This window comes from Sturnus vulgaris, chromosome 7 (genome assembly GCF_052056855.1).
Source record: "Sturnus vulgaris isolate bStuVul1 chromosome 7, bStuVul1.hap1, whole genome shotgun sequence".
Taxonomy (NCBI): Eukaryota; Metazoa; Chordata; class Aves; order Passeriformes; family Sturnidae; genus Sturnus; species Sturnus vulgaris.
In genome coordinates this window covers 32,539,679-32,553,792 of record NC_142249.1, presented here as the reverse complement: position 1 = coordinate 32,553,792, position 14,114 = coordinate 32,539,679, and the positions used below count along the sequence as shown (strand labels likewise).

General features: G+C 47.5%; 1 protein-coding gene across 4 annotated transcripts in view; it reads left to right on the top strand.

Moving 5' to 3' along the window:
- Positions 1–14,114, top strand: part of HEG1 (heart development protein with EGF like domains 1) — a 52,035-nt gene that overhangs the window by 15,810 nt on the left and 22,111 nt on the right. For 2 of the 4 annotated variants that reach the window (XM_088168312.1, XM_088168309.1), the window contains exons 2-10: positions 2,206–2,472; positions 3,451–3,681; positions 4,047–4,319; positions 6,194–6,508; positions 7,033–7,350; positions 8,239–8,541; positions 9,227–9,772; positions 10,110–10,451; positions 11,413–12,756. In XM_088168312.1, coding sequence (XP_088024438.1) covers positions 2,206–2,472; positions 3,451–3,681; positions 4,047–4,319; positions 6,194–6,508; positions 7,033–7,350; positions 8,239–8,541; positions 9,227–9,772; positions 10,110–10,451; positions 11,413–12,756 — 3,939 coding nt within the window. The remainder of the gene's footprint in view (positions 1–2,205; positions 2,473–3,450; positions 3,682–4,046; positions 4,320–6,193; positions 6,509–7,032; positions 7,351–8,238; positions 8,542–9,226; positions 9,773–10,109; positions 10,452–11,412; positions 12,757–14,114) is intronic. The other 2 variants (XM_088168310.1, XM_088168311.1) reach the window with 2 other exon arrangements.

Below are 14,114 nucleotides of genomic sequence, written 5' to 3'. Positions count from 1 at the left end.
TTTTTGGGTTTCCTTACTACATGCTGTGGGTTGGAGTGTGGCTCATGCTCTGCACCCACCAAACTGGGGAGCTGAGCACGAGGTTTTCCTCTCTGCACCAGGACCTGGCATACCTTGCAGGGCAGAGTTAAAAATGCCAGATGACTCTAAAAAGCCTGTGTAAATAATACCTTCTTATTCAGCCCCTCCACTGCCTGACTGCACTCAAAGCCAGGTTTGCTGGCGCCCACAATAAGGGGAAGGGTTTTGCTTCAGTTTATTCCCAGCAGCTCTGCAGAGCCAAAAGAGGATAGAGAAAATTCTGAGGTGGATTTGCAGGGCAAACAATCACCAGATAAGCAAACAGCAGTGTTTTACTTTTGAACTGGTCTCATTCAATCAAGGAACATAGCTGAAGGCACTGCTTGCTGGCATTTCCAGGGTTACTTTTTAAGAAATGGCAATGAAATGCCTGCTGCAGTGTCATGCTGTATATTTTAACCTGCCTGAGCAGTCCAGAGCCCTTGTTGACAAATGAGTTGGCAACTTGAGATAGCAGATTTCCCTCTGTTTATCCTCATACCCTAAGGGTTTCTTTAAGCATCTGCTGCTTTGCCTTCTCTCCATGCAGCAAAGCTGGCCACAGGCTTTCCAGTCAGCACGGGCTGCACAGCTGAAAGCTTTTAGTGAGAGGGGGATGGAGGGGAATTCAGAGCACTGCCCTCCAGCACAGCCGCATTTTTCGGGGCTGCTATAAATGGATTTGTGGGCTACAATTACAGGCTTGGGTATTGGCTTGCAAATGAACACAGCAAGCATCCCCTGCCATTTCCCATCCCCTTGTCCAACTGGTGAGGACCAAAAGCTTGTCCCATGAGACAGGAGGTGGCTCACAGTGGGCTCTGGGTGGCACTGGCTGCTTGGCATGGCAGCCACTGTGAGGGCTGCCAGTAAAGGAACTCTGGGGGCTCTGCTCCTCCACAGCTCTGGTCTCCTTGGCCCACACAGGGCTTAGACTCCCAGGATGAAACACAGACTGTCCTACCTACCCCTCTATTTTTTGGTGAGGCCCCACTGAAGATGGATATTGCAGATGGAGAGAGGACACTTCTGAATTTGCTACCTTTGTTGTGGCAGGTACAGCCACTCCAAAGAAGATGTACAAGACAAGGAGGAGATGTCCCATAGGTGTTTCTCTTGAGAAAATATTTGGAGGCCCAGAACATGTTTAACCTTCAAAATCAGAGCTTTTGGGCAGAGGCTGACTGCCTTTAGCTACTGCCTGTGGATACCATGCATATGACAGAGACTGCATTTGATGGATAAAACAGGGACCTTGCCCTTTCAGATTTGGACTTGCATTGACTTCTTGTGGGCTTGGAAGGTTATCTGAGGCTGCACTGCCAGCCAAGCCTTGGGACTTGGGTGATGGTGCTAGTTTTTATATGAACTGATATACAGGGAAATCCTCCACAGCCCTGGGTGGTACCATAAGCTGAAAACTCTGATTCCCCGGACCAACACTCATGCACAATCTTCTTCATCTTGTTTCTCATATTCTGGTAGACATTAATGTTAGAAATGCCAAAATATTTCATCACTTTGGGGTGCTTTGGCACCTGGGTGGGCTGTATAGTTCACACCATACATTGATCTTCTCTGTCCCCGGTGCCTCATGGTGGCTGGATGGGTTATAGTGACCCTCCTGATTGCCCTGCAGCTCTCAGCCACCTTCATGCCGGCTTTCTGGAGGTGGTGGGATTTGAGGTCAACTGGAGCGAGGGGAAGAGCTGTGGAGCCCTCCCTCTCCCCTCCCATCTGACATTCAGAATGGGGCACACAGGCTGTGCTGGGCTGTCAGCTCTGGAGTCCTTCACATTCCTCACATGGACTCTACACTGCGAGTATTTCCATCAGTTATTTGTGCAAGACTTTCTTTTTGCTCCTTTCAAAATTTATTTCTCCTAACACAAAAAAATTCGGAGGGTGCTGAATTGAATTAGTCTTTTGCACAGAGGTGGGTTTTGGTATTTGGTCCCACAGACCAATCTAGTTTCCAGTGGTGCAAATCCAAAAATAAATTTCATCTATGTGATTTGATTATGCAAAACTTTTCTCTAGTGCAAGTAAATGAGCTCAGAGCTTGGTCTTGGCGTTACTGCAGTGAGCTGAGCCTGCACATCAGTGCTGATAGGTTCTAAGTTTTTTTCTTGTCTTTCCTTTCAGTCATTGAAAGCAGTCATCAGGAGAGAAGTCCAAGCACAGAGATAAGGACTCCTGGTGCTCCTGTGGAGCTGGTGACGATGCTGGCTGGGAGCAGGGAGTGGTCCCAGCTGCCTGCCAGGCACAGGGCAGTGCCAGCAGCAAGCAGGGTCACAGGGCACACTGGCCCCCCTGCCAGTGATGGGGATGTCACCCCTCCAGGAGCAGGATCCCCAGAACACCCATCTGCTGGGACAGTGACACACTTGCTCACCCACAACCATCCTCCTGGTGAGTTTTATGGATGTGAGAGTCCCTGTTAGCTGTTCCCAGCCCGTGGACTGAGCATAGCCAGTGGGTTAGGAAGTATTCCTGCCCCACAGCTAGAAATGCAGATTTTTTGAGAGAAATCCAATCTCAGGAAAGCTGGGCTTTGTTTTTGCAACATTACAATGAAGATGATTCTCAGGAGCTGCCACTGTTTTTCACCATCCAGCAGTACCCAGGGAGTCCTGCCCATCCACTGAGCTCAGGGGTTGTGCAAAAAGCAGAGACTCCTGAGTGTCCCCACAACTTCTCCCATCAGGAACTGAACCCCATCGCAAGCCCAGCCTGGGTTATAAGAACTCAGCTTAAGGATACCTGACCAGCTGTAATGATAATTTGTGGCTGAGGTCCTTACATGGAAATCCTTCAAGTGAACGCTTACTTTTGGGCTTATTCATAATCTTCAGTAATAAGTAAATCAGTGTACTCTTTTAAGCATGGACTTAAATCAAGACCTGTTTCTCAGAGCAGCAAGACAAAGCTGTGCTGATTGCCCTATCCCTACCTCAGGTTTTTTTGTAATATCCCCAGCTGAAATAAGATATAAGCATAGAGGTTTTCTTTAATTTTTTTGGTTTTTTCTGCTTAGGGACTAGAATGTGGAGCTGGCATGCCCAGGCTGCCAGCTGTGGGCTGTTCTGGCACCAGCTCCTCACTGCCTTCTGCATTTTTAATGTCTAAAAAAAATCTGTTTCTTTTGCCATGCACAAATGAAGACAATGTTTAAAATGCCATTATTTTTTGGCGACAGAAAACCTCTGTTCCCATCAATCCCTCCTGCAGTTAAACTGTGCTCTGCTGAACAGAGGAAACATGAGGGATGCAGCTGTGACCCTTATTGCATGGTAGGGCTGGGTACCACTGCAGGTGATGCTGCTGCCACCCAGCTGAGACAAAAGAACTTTCCCAGGTGAACATGACCCTCTCCCTGTTGCTTTCCAGACCCTGGAAGCCATCACCATGCTGCAGGCAGGCAGGGGAGAGGCAAGAGGGCTCTGGCTTCTCCCAACACTCCTGCAGCTGCTGAAGGGACAGCACCAGGCTCAGAAACCATCGGCACCAATTTGGCGGAGGGGACACAAGGAGGGCACCACGGTCTCTGGAATGTGTCAGAGTTTAATCACACTGTGAGGACAGTGCTGCCACCTTCATCTTCAGCATCTCATCACCCAGGTGAGCCATCTCAGTTCAGCCCAGGAACGCTGGGAAAATGTTCCAACACCTGGGAACAAGGTGAATGCTGTTCCCCAGAGCAGCCTCGTTCTCCTGTGCTGTAGAGCTTTGTGGATCCCGGTCTCCATCCTCATTGTGCACTCAGGGCAGTTTTCTGGCTTGCTTTACACACAAGGATGGAGAGAAGAATCCATGTGGCTTCTGCTAGTAATCAAAATTATGAACTGCTTGGTGCAGCTTCCAGACACAAAGTTTCTGTAGGCACATGCAGACGGGGGCTGAGGGGCAGGGTGGCAGTGTGGAATGTTGTGTGGGCAGCTAAGCCCATCTCTGGGCTCTCATCTGCTTTCCCCATTGTCTTGCAGGCACTGACAGCCTCTCTCAGCCCATGAGCAGCTGGGTGGGCATGGAGCTGGGCAGCAGCCCTGCCATGGGCACTGCAGCTGCTCCACCCAGCCCCTTGGGGAGCAGCCCCAGCACTGCCCTCCCTGTCCCCCTGGGACAGCCCCAGGCCTCCTCCCAAGCTCCAAGTACCCAGACTGGTGCAGAGCACAGCATGCTGCACCCCAGGGCTGTCACGGGGAACTCCACCAGCCCTTTGCTGACAGCATCAACTCCCACGGACAACACTTCTATTGGTGAGCTTTGCTGGCCTTTGTTTCATAGTTTTAAAAAAACATTTTATAGTATTGGCTTTCTTGAAGCAGAGGAGATGCTCTGTTTTGTATGCACTCTGTTTTTTATTATTTGGATGGTTAGCTGAAATTCCCTGCTGAAAGCAGGAAAAAGCAATGGAAAAAATAATTTGATCCAACCCCCCCAGCATTTTCCACCTAAAAAAAATAGTTCTTTGGACGTTATCACAGTGTTTTCTGCAGGGTGGATGTCTGCAGCTGTGACATATCTTCACTGTGCCAGTGCCAGTGCAGAGCAAGGGCAGCTCTGAGCCCCATCTGAGCTGTGCCCAAGGGGTGACAGAGTGGAGTGGGAGGTTGGGAACCCACACTTGTGGCCACACAGGGTGAGATGCCTGTGCTTAATAACTTGCTCAGGGCAGCAAACCTGAGATCCCAGGGCTCCATGGCTTCCCCTTGCTTGCTCTGCAGCAGCCAATTTCTGGAGTTCCCAAAAACACAGACTTTGCCCAGCTCCACATGAATACTGAAGACCACAGTGTTGCTGAATCCTTATCCTGTGTCCAGGGCTTTTCAGGAGCAAACACATCTCCAGGGTTCTCACACTGACACATCCCTTCCCTCTGTCACAGCTGTTGGGAGCACCACTGGGGCTGCAGGAAACTTGAGATCCAGTATCCAAAGGACAGTGCCCTGCTAAACCCTGGAATGTGTAGTGAGCTGAGCTGCAGGCTCATGTGAGAACGTGGCTGTGCTTAGGTCTCCTCCCTTTGGTGTTTGATGCTGTGTTCAAGCCACATCAAAAAAAAAAAAAATAGGAAAAGAAAAAGAAAAAAGAAGGGAAAAAATTAGCCTGAGCCTATTTCCAGCAATATTAGAGCAAAGGTGGGATTTAAAGGCAAATCCCCACAGTCCTTGTCCTGTGGAGTTTCCTGCTGTCTGGGCCACGCCACTCTCACAAAGCCTGGCAGCAAGCCCTGGGTTTTGTGCAAGGTCTTCCTGCGGTGAGGGGAGTCATGCCTTTCCAAAAGAGCACTTTGTCCAGATTGAAAACTTCCTATACTTAATATCTGTATGTGCACTGTCAGCATCTGGGAAGAAAATGGATCCATCTGTTTATAATTTCATATGTATAAATCCATTTTTTTATTGTATCATAGCCATTGGAAACAGCCACCAGCCATCCAACAACTCAGCTATGGAGAGATTCAATTTGGATTTCCCCACCACCAGCACCTCCATTTCCACAGCAGCCACCAAGGGTGGAGGGAGGACATTAAGGTCTCTGCCAGCCAGCACCTGGCTGGTCACCATGGCAGAGATTTCCACCTCTGGGACTGAAACCATCAGCTCTTCAGCCCAGAGCCAGACCGCTGGGATGTCTGTGGGTGCCCAGGATGATGGAGGCAGAGGTGTCACAGACCCATTGCTCACAGGCTTGCTGTCCCCTTCAAAAAGTGCTTCCACAAATGAGTTTTGACAGATAGCTGTATACCTCAGAACTCTTATTTAAAGACTCTTTATTAACAAAAGACATCCTTTTATTTTAAAGAAAGGAGAAATAATATTGTATTTGGCACGTTCTGTACATTTAAAAACATTTCACAGAAATGAAAGTATGGATAAATATTATTCTTGTTGGAAGGGAAGGATAGATTTTCCTTGAAAACTTCCAGTTGAATTTTGCAAGCAGTAACTTCAGCAGTTCCTATTTAGAGACCACTTCTCCCCCGTCTTAATGATTTCCCATTATTAAATATTTCCGTATTGAATGCTCACATGTACATTGTCTGCATCTACTGATAGCGGGATGAAATCTACCCAGCAGTTTTTATTTATGTTTATGCAGTTTTGTCTTTCTCTTCTCCTTTTTTCAGCTTTTAGCAGCAATTATGAACCGAAGAGCATCCCAGGTGCAGAACAGGTGACTCTGCAATTAGACATCGAGGATGCTGACCTGTCCAGCATGGCAGTGGGGACACTGATGTCCCCAGAAAATGGCCACACAGCTGGGGTGACAAGGGACTCTGCCACCAGCACCAACCCCACAAGCTCTTTGGGAGGGGTCTCCTCTTCTTTGAGGACTGGGACACATCATCCCAACAGCTCACAGGAAGCCACCGATCTCCCAGGCCCTCCTGGGGGCCCTTTGTTCACAAGCTCCCTCTCTGCCTCTGAAGGTCCTTTCCGAGGTAAATTTGTTAGTCTGAAAGCTGTCTGCCTTGGGGCTGGATGAGATTTCACATCCCTGCACTGTTTTTCTTCAGATATGGTCATCAGTCATTATTGGATACATGGATGTTTTTATTTCTGGCTGCATTGAGCTGGCAGTGGGGCGGGTGGGAAGGGGGAAAGTGGAGCTCAGCTTTTGGGTGAAGAAGTGGAAAACATCGATGGTCTCGTTACTAATGAAACTCCTGTCCTGGGAAGAACATTGGTAAGAAATGTATACACACTTTCCCTGCCAGAGACACATGCTGGGGTTTTGCAGCTGTCACTTGGTGCTATATCTGCCGTGCAGTCTGGTCTGTAGGATGTAGATTTGAGATTTTTCATGGCTTTTTGTAAGGCACATGTGCCTTTTCTGAAGAGATTCACCTCTTTCCAGAGAACTACCTTCAGTTTCTCAATGGGCAGCATAGAAGTGGGTGCTGAGCAAACAGTGGTGTGTATAGCTCTGTATGCATAAATCAAAACTGGTTTTATTGTATTCTAGATGTCAGAAGCAGCCACAGTCCAGTGGCAGAGAAAACCTCCCCCAGTTCCTCTCACACCAGCACTCCCATTTCAGCCACGTCCAGCAGTGGTGGGAGGCTGCCCTGGTCTGCCTCGGGCAGCAGCCACTGGACAGCAGCCAAGGGCTTCACATCCAGCAGAGCCACGTACAGAACCTTGGGCACAACCCAGTCCTTGCCCACATCTTCTGTGAGAGACACCTCCAGAGCTCAGGGCTCCACAGGAATGGCAGATTTCACCAAGGTGGCAGACTCCTCCCTAGCACACTCTCACTCTCCTTCGGAAGGTCCTTCCCCAGGTGAGCTCACGTTAGAATTGAAATATCCTTTTTCTTACAAGCCAAAGGAGGACTTCCTGCAGCTTGCACCTGCCTGACTCTTTCCTGCTATGTAGAATATACTGTTTGGAAGGATGCAGTGTGATTTTGTGTCTGAAATTATTCAGCTCTTTCTTGACCAAAAAAATGTGCTTTAGATTTTTAACAGAAAGGGCACATGTGTGGAAAGTTTCATTATGCCAAGAAAAATAATTAACTTTCAAATCACAGTCCTTTTTTAACTATCTTCAGTTGCTATCTCCATGTTACAGAAAAGAGAACTAAGCAAGTGAGGATTAGATCATGTCCCTGTGGTCCCAGGATCAGACTTCACTTCCTACCTTCTGCCCTACTTCTTGGATCATGCTGCTTCCCAGAATTTGAACCACCTCAACAAATTTAAGGCAACTTTGAATGTGGTCTCTGAGGTGCTTCATGCTGCTGTTTGGTCATAGTCCCCACTGTGGTTCTGAAGGGGTCTGATTACCCTGATCCTGTTTCTTCAGACTTCTCTAAGACCTTCACACTGCTCAGGGTAGTGCCTTTGTTTGAACTGATTTCCAGGATTTTCTGGGTCATCACAGTATTTGTTCTAGCAGCATGGAGTGCACTCAGGCACATAATGGTGAAATCAAGTGCACAGCATTAGTATTTCAACAGTTTTTATATAATAGCACTTTTGTCAGCCTCACACTGTTTTTTAGAAGACAAATTTTTGTAGGAAGGATTTACATCTTTAGAAATTGACATCTCATATTTTCTACTTGTGTTTGTGTACTTGCGGCCTCTGGGTGCTATTGGAAGAAAGCTCATTTTTATTTATAGTTTCATATGTGTAAAAATGTAAATTGTTTCTTTATCACATTTTAGCTACTGGAAGCAGCCATGTGTCATTCAGCATCCTGTCAACAGAGAGAAGAAACAATTTCACCAGCACCTCTGTTTCCACAACAGGCACCAAGGGTGGAGGGAGGACGTTAAGGTCTCTGCCAGCCAGCACCATCCTGGCCCAAACAACAGAGATTTCCACCACTGGTACTGAAAACATCAGCTCTCCAGGTCATTCCCAGTCTTCTCTGGGCACCCAGGGTGGTGGTGGCAGCAGTGCCACCCTGTCATCCATGAACCCATTGCTCACAAACTCACCATCTTCTTCAGAAAGCACTTCTCCAGGTGAGCTGTGACCACACATCAGACACCTGCATGGAGAATGAGGGCATGCTAGAAGGTGCTGGATGACGGCATTGGACATTATGGATGAAAATTTCAACTTCCAGAGAAAAATGCATTATCTGTTTCTTACATTTAGCCACTAGGAAAAGCCAGCCTTACTGCCAGAGCAGTCTGGCCTCGAGATTTGCTGTATTTCCAAAGACAGCACAATTTCAGGAGTGCCCCATTGGCTGTGCTTATACCAGCAGAAGCAGCAGCAGTCATTCCTGACTCCCACCCTGGGGTGCAAAGGCAGTATTATCTGATCCCATACAAACCTGCCATGCTTTCTTTCAAGTACCAGGGATTTGGGTGCTGTGTAACCTTCCCTGACTTACTGTGGGTGCAGAGGTGACAGTGGGGGTGTCTGGTGCCCAGATCAGGCCTGTGGCACTGGGAGCAGTGCCAAAGGGAAGCAAACCCCAAAGTGCTCCCGTAACTTTTTCCTAGTGCCCTCTCCAGAGTGCCTTGCTGTGAGCAAGCACAGGAAGGAGCTGTGCCTTCACAGTTAGCATTTTCCTCAGGACTGGATTTTCTGCCACATTCTCTCTGTGCCCTCAGCCTGAGGTTGGTGATAGAAGAGAGAACACCTGCTTTTTTATAGTGTAGGCTGCATAAATCATTTTGCTTTGCTCTTTCTCGGCAGATGTGACCTCAGCAATGGGAGGACGCCTGCCTCTCACCAGCACACCCAGTGTGGTGACAACTACTGTCAGTGATGAGAGCAGCACAGTGCCTGTGCTGGACACCCGTGCCAGTGTCACAGGGAGCTCCTCTTCCTCTTCCTCCCACACCAGCACCCTGGACACAGTCCTGCTGTCCTCATCAGCAGCAGAGCCTGGGGAGCAGAGTCATGTTTCACAGAGCAGTGCTGGACTCAGTGAGCTTCCAACAAAGCTGCTGCCTGCATTTTCTCCAAGTGTTTCAGTGCCTTCACCTTCAGCCACACTCTTCATCCGCAAGGAAGGGACATCTCAAGCCCCAGGCAGCCACAGCCCCTGGAGCACAAAAGCAGAAAGCCTCACATCTCATCTGGACACACACGGGGACATCCACACCGGCCCCATCCCATCCTCTACAGCATGGCCTCGAGTGACACATGTCTCAACTGGCCAAGCAGGGTCCCCAGAGCCCGAGGTCACCGTTTCATCCACGGTCTTCACCTACTTCTCAGTTGCTGCTGAACCTTCCAGTGAGTTTTTCTGAACTCTGGGGTAGCCTTCTCCTCCTGTGTAGGATTGGTATGACACAGCTGTTGCAGGTGTTATAGGCAACATTTATAAGTGGTTGTGGTTCTGCCCAGTGGTGTTGCATATCTGCAGCTGCTGATGCTTAACAAGAAGGGTCTCATTCTTGAAACATGTAGCTTTTTGCTGTAGGACACATTGATTGCCTGTCTTGGTTGGGGTGATAATTATGAATAATGTAAACACACAATTATGACTCTAATGGTACTGATTCCTTGTTTTGGACAGCCGTGTTTGCTCCAAAATGATAAAAAGATGCCTACTTTTCCTTTCCTTTTCCAGCTCTTGGCAGCAGCCATCACTCCCTAAGCAGCTCAAGTGCTGAGAAGAGCATGTCCAGCCCTGTGACCGATTCTGTGTACGGTTCATCCACACCTGTAGATGCTGAGGAGGGGATGCTGCACTCAGTGACACATGGCACATTGGCCAGTGGCATGGAGAGCTCTTCTTTCCACACTGAAGCTTCCAGCTCTCCAGGGCTGTCTGAGCCAGCACTGGTGGGGCAGGGCAGGACAGCCAATGCCTCCACCAGCAGCGGGGCTTTCGCTGGCTTTGCGACGGAGACAGCCTCCGTACATTCTGCCAAGACACCAACTTACTCCTCTTTCCAAAACGATCTCACAAGTGAGTTGGTGTCTCCTGCTGGGGGGAATTCACATTGTCGTGTTGTTCACTATGTTGTACGTAAAGTTCTCATCCATTATTATGTTCAATACCACCTGTGGTTCAGGGGGACGTTTCCATCAAAGGACTCAAAACCAGAGCCCACACTGATGGGGAACTATTCCAGAAGTGGAGGAAACCCTCCTGTTTTGATGGCTGCATTATTTTTTTTGCATCCTAACTGGTTTCTTTTCAATGATGCTTTCAGAAGTGTTTCATGATGAACTAAGTCAGCTGTAGAATTAAAACGAATTTTCAATACCATTTTTTATTTTTTTTGAAGTTGGCTGAACTTAGCTGTACATCCTGAAATTGGTATTGCAAGATTGATTTCACCTTTTATACTAAGTAATCTGAATTTTTTGCAACCTGATGTGCTGCTCATTTAGATTTTCCTGGCTTCAAAGTTTTGAATCACTGGGTTCACAATAAACTGCAAATTAACATAATGTAATAATTTCATCCTGCAGAGGCATGAGGTTCACTGTGTCTAAAAGCAAATTGACTGAACAAGATGGATATACTGTAGATGGGAATGGAGGATAAGAGGCAGAGGATATGAGTTTTGTAAATTATGAGTGATAAAGATAACAGTTGGATTTTCCTGCTTAGCTTGCCACAAATATCACAGAATGTTAGGAGCTCGATCACTTTAGGAAAGCAACATGTGAAGAACAATGATTTGGAAACCTACAACATTTCATGGGAGTCTTGTTTCTGTCAGGGTTCACCATGTTAGAATCAATTAAGGAGTGCATAAGACTTAATCCCATAACCATGCTTGAATGGTTCTAAAATTTTTTAGGAAATCATAGACAGGTTCACAGTCAAGAACATCTTATTTAGCAAGCTATTTTAACATGACATCAAAATGCATTCATATTACTCTGTCTTTCTAATAATTTTTGTCCTTTTACTCCAGACTTTTCAGGTAGCCATCAGCCAGTCAGTAGCATTGATGCTGAGAGAAGGACCTCAGTTTCTCACACAGATGGCACATACATTTCAACCACGTATACCAGAGGAGGAGAAAGGACTCTCCTGTCTATCTCCAACAGCAGCACCTCTGCTGACTCCTCAGAAAGTTCCACCTTTTTTTCTGAAATTTCCAACACTTTTGATGCCTCACAATCATCTGTGGCTCATGACAGGCAGACCAATGCATCAAACAGTAGCAGTTTTGTTGAACCATCTACGGAGCCGTTGCTGGTGCACCCTTCCAAACTGTCAACATCTGCTTCTACAGGCATAGAAAATACAACTCTATTCAACACTGACTCCAAGGTGTTGACCACTGACAGATCATCTCTGTCTTCATCAGCATTTCCAGCCACTTCCTCACTGCAGCACTTGCTGTCATCAACGCCACCAACAACTCATCTGTTTACACTATCAGAATCACCTGAGCCACGCTCACCCTCTTTGGTGGCATCTTCACCTCCTCTGTCGTCCTCCTTGCCCACTTCCTCCTTGCCCTCCCCATCTTACTCATTAGCATCTTTATTGTCTGTGTTTTCATCACCCTCATCCATCTTGCAGTCCAGCGAGAGCGATCAAGCAAGCGCCACTGTGGCTACGAGTGTGGTCAGGCAGGTGCCCTCCACAGCTGCCACAGCCAGGAGCTCACCCAGAGAGACCAACAGGCCCAATGTCACACACCAGCCCCAAAAGAGCACCACCTTCACACCCACCAGGTCACCTCTCCCTACAGCACCCATGGAGCTGCTTGGTGGACGCGTTGTGTCTGTATCCGCTCCGGTGACAGTAACAGAGACTGCCTCGCCTGGAGATGCCACCACCCAAGGGCACAGCTTTGGGAAGGCAACACCACTGCTCACCACAGCCAGCATTGCTCCACAGGCTGGTCCAACAGATGCATCCCTTAGTCCCTCAGCAAGTGCAACAAATCACAGCAGTACTGTCCCCGCAGTGGCAGTGACCACGGTGAAACCTCCTGTGCTGACAACACTGGCCGGCCGCCAGCCCACCCCAGGTGAGGCCAGCACCATCAAAGACCACAGGACCCACACACCCACTGCCACTAAGCACAGTCAAACCACTGGTAAAAGCACAGAAGCCATGGATCTCACCACTGCAAAGCCTGGTAAAGTCACTGAAGAAAACATCCCTGTCACAAGTCCTTCTGAAGCCCCCCGAACTACCAAGACCACTGTGAGCATCACAACTACCTTGGCTGCTACCAAACCAACCACTGCTCCTCCATCAAGCAGCACGGTTGGGCTGAGGACATCACCTCCAGCAACAGGTGATGTATACAATGGCTCTCACCAGTGGTGGGGTCAGGAACAAGCAGGGCAGGAACACCTGGGTCCCACTTTAGAAGTTTTCAAAGAGTTGTGTGTGCATGTATGTATGACGAGTCTGTTGTCAGCAGGGTTTGAGGGCAATAACTCTTCTCTGTGTTGGTTTATTTAAGATAAGGGTTTAGCAATCCATTTGAATGGCTGAAATAAGGGTGAGCACTTTGCTGAATATTTCTGATAGAAAGATTAAGCTGAAATTTGACAGTTTCGAGCAAATAAAACTGATTGGCCTTAGAGGTAAGCACAGGATGCACCTTATATTTGTTGATCCATTAACAATAACAATCGATAATGATTGATACCCGTCTTATTAATGAGAAAGTACACTTGGCCAGCACTTGGTATTTGTGTTGAAATTGCTTCTCATATTAAAACCTGTGGTTGTTTTTTCCCCGCCTCACTAAATATTAATCTTCTACTTGGCGGTCTGATGCTTCTTCTGGTAGGTTATGTACCACAGTCTTACTGAGTGTGTTGTTACAGTAATTTATCACCATTGCCAGTTTCCTTATCTTCTCAAGTAAATACATTTGCTGAAGTCTTATATAAAAGGAAATTGACTTTGTGTTTGAAGTTCAGAGCCCAGCCATCATGTTGCTGTAGGATATTGTGTGTGCTAAAGACATTAATCTCAGTGAAATATTGGCAATAATATATGTTCCATCCAGTAATTAAATATTTAAAAGTTACTTCTCAGGCTGATTGGTTTTAATTATAGCTATAGCTTCATACAAAAAAAAATTACTGGAATGAATTTTTTTTAATTGAAACATTAAGATCATGCATCATGTTTAGCAACTGATTCACACTTTTGCTAAATTATTCTTTCCTTTGGAAACTGAGATTTGCCATTTACCAGAATGCAAAACATTCTTCTGCTGTCTTGGACATGGTGCTTTGTACATGGGCAATCACTGCCCTGAGAGAAGCTCCCCTGGTCTCTGCTGGGCGAAACACAGGCTGAAGGATGGCAAAGTGAAAGCCATGGTTTTAAATCCTACCCATTCATTTCTGGCTGCTTAGATTAGAGTCACCGAATCTGCTTCTCACTGATGCTGAGGCAGCTGTGCCAGGCCGGTCCAGACATGGGATTGCACCAAGTGCTGTGTCCAGTGCAGAGGTTGGCTTGGGACTGCCAGGTCTGTGTGGTGCTGTGGGTTATTGCAATGCCACCAGAAATGCTCACGTGGGTTTGTGCTTCATGCTTTAACCACAGAGCCTGTCCTTCCTGCCTCTGCTGCAGCACCCAGCAGTGTGTAAGATATATGCTGGTCTGGTAGAGCCTTGTCACTGATAAATC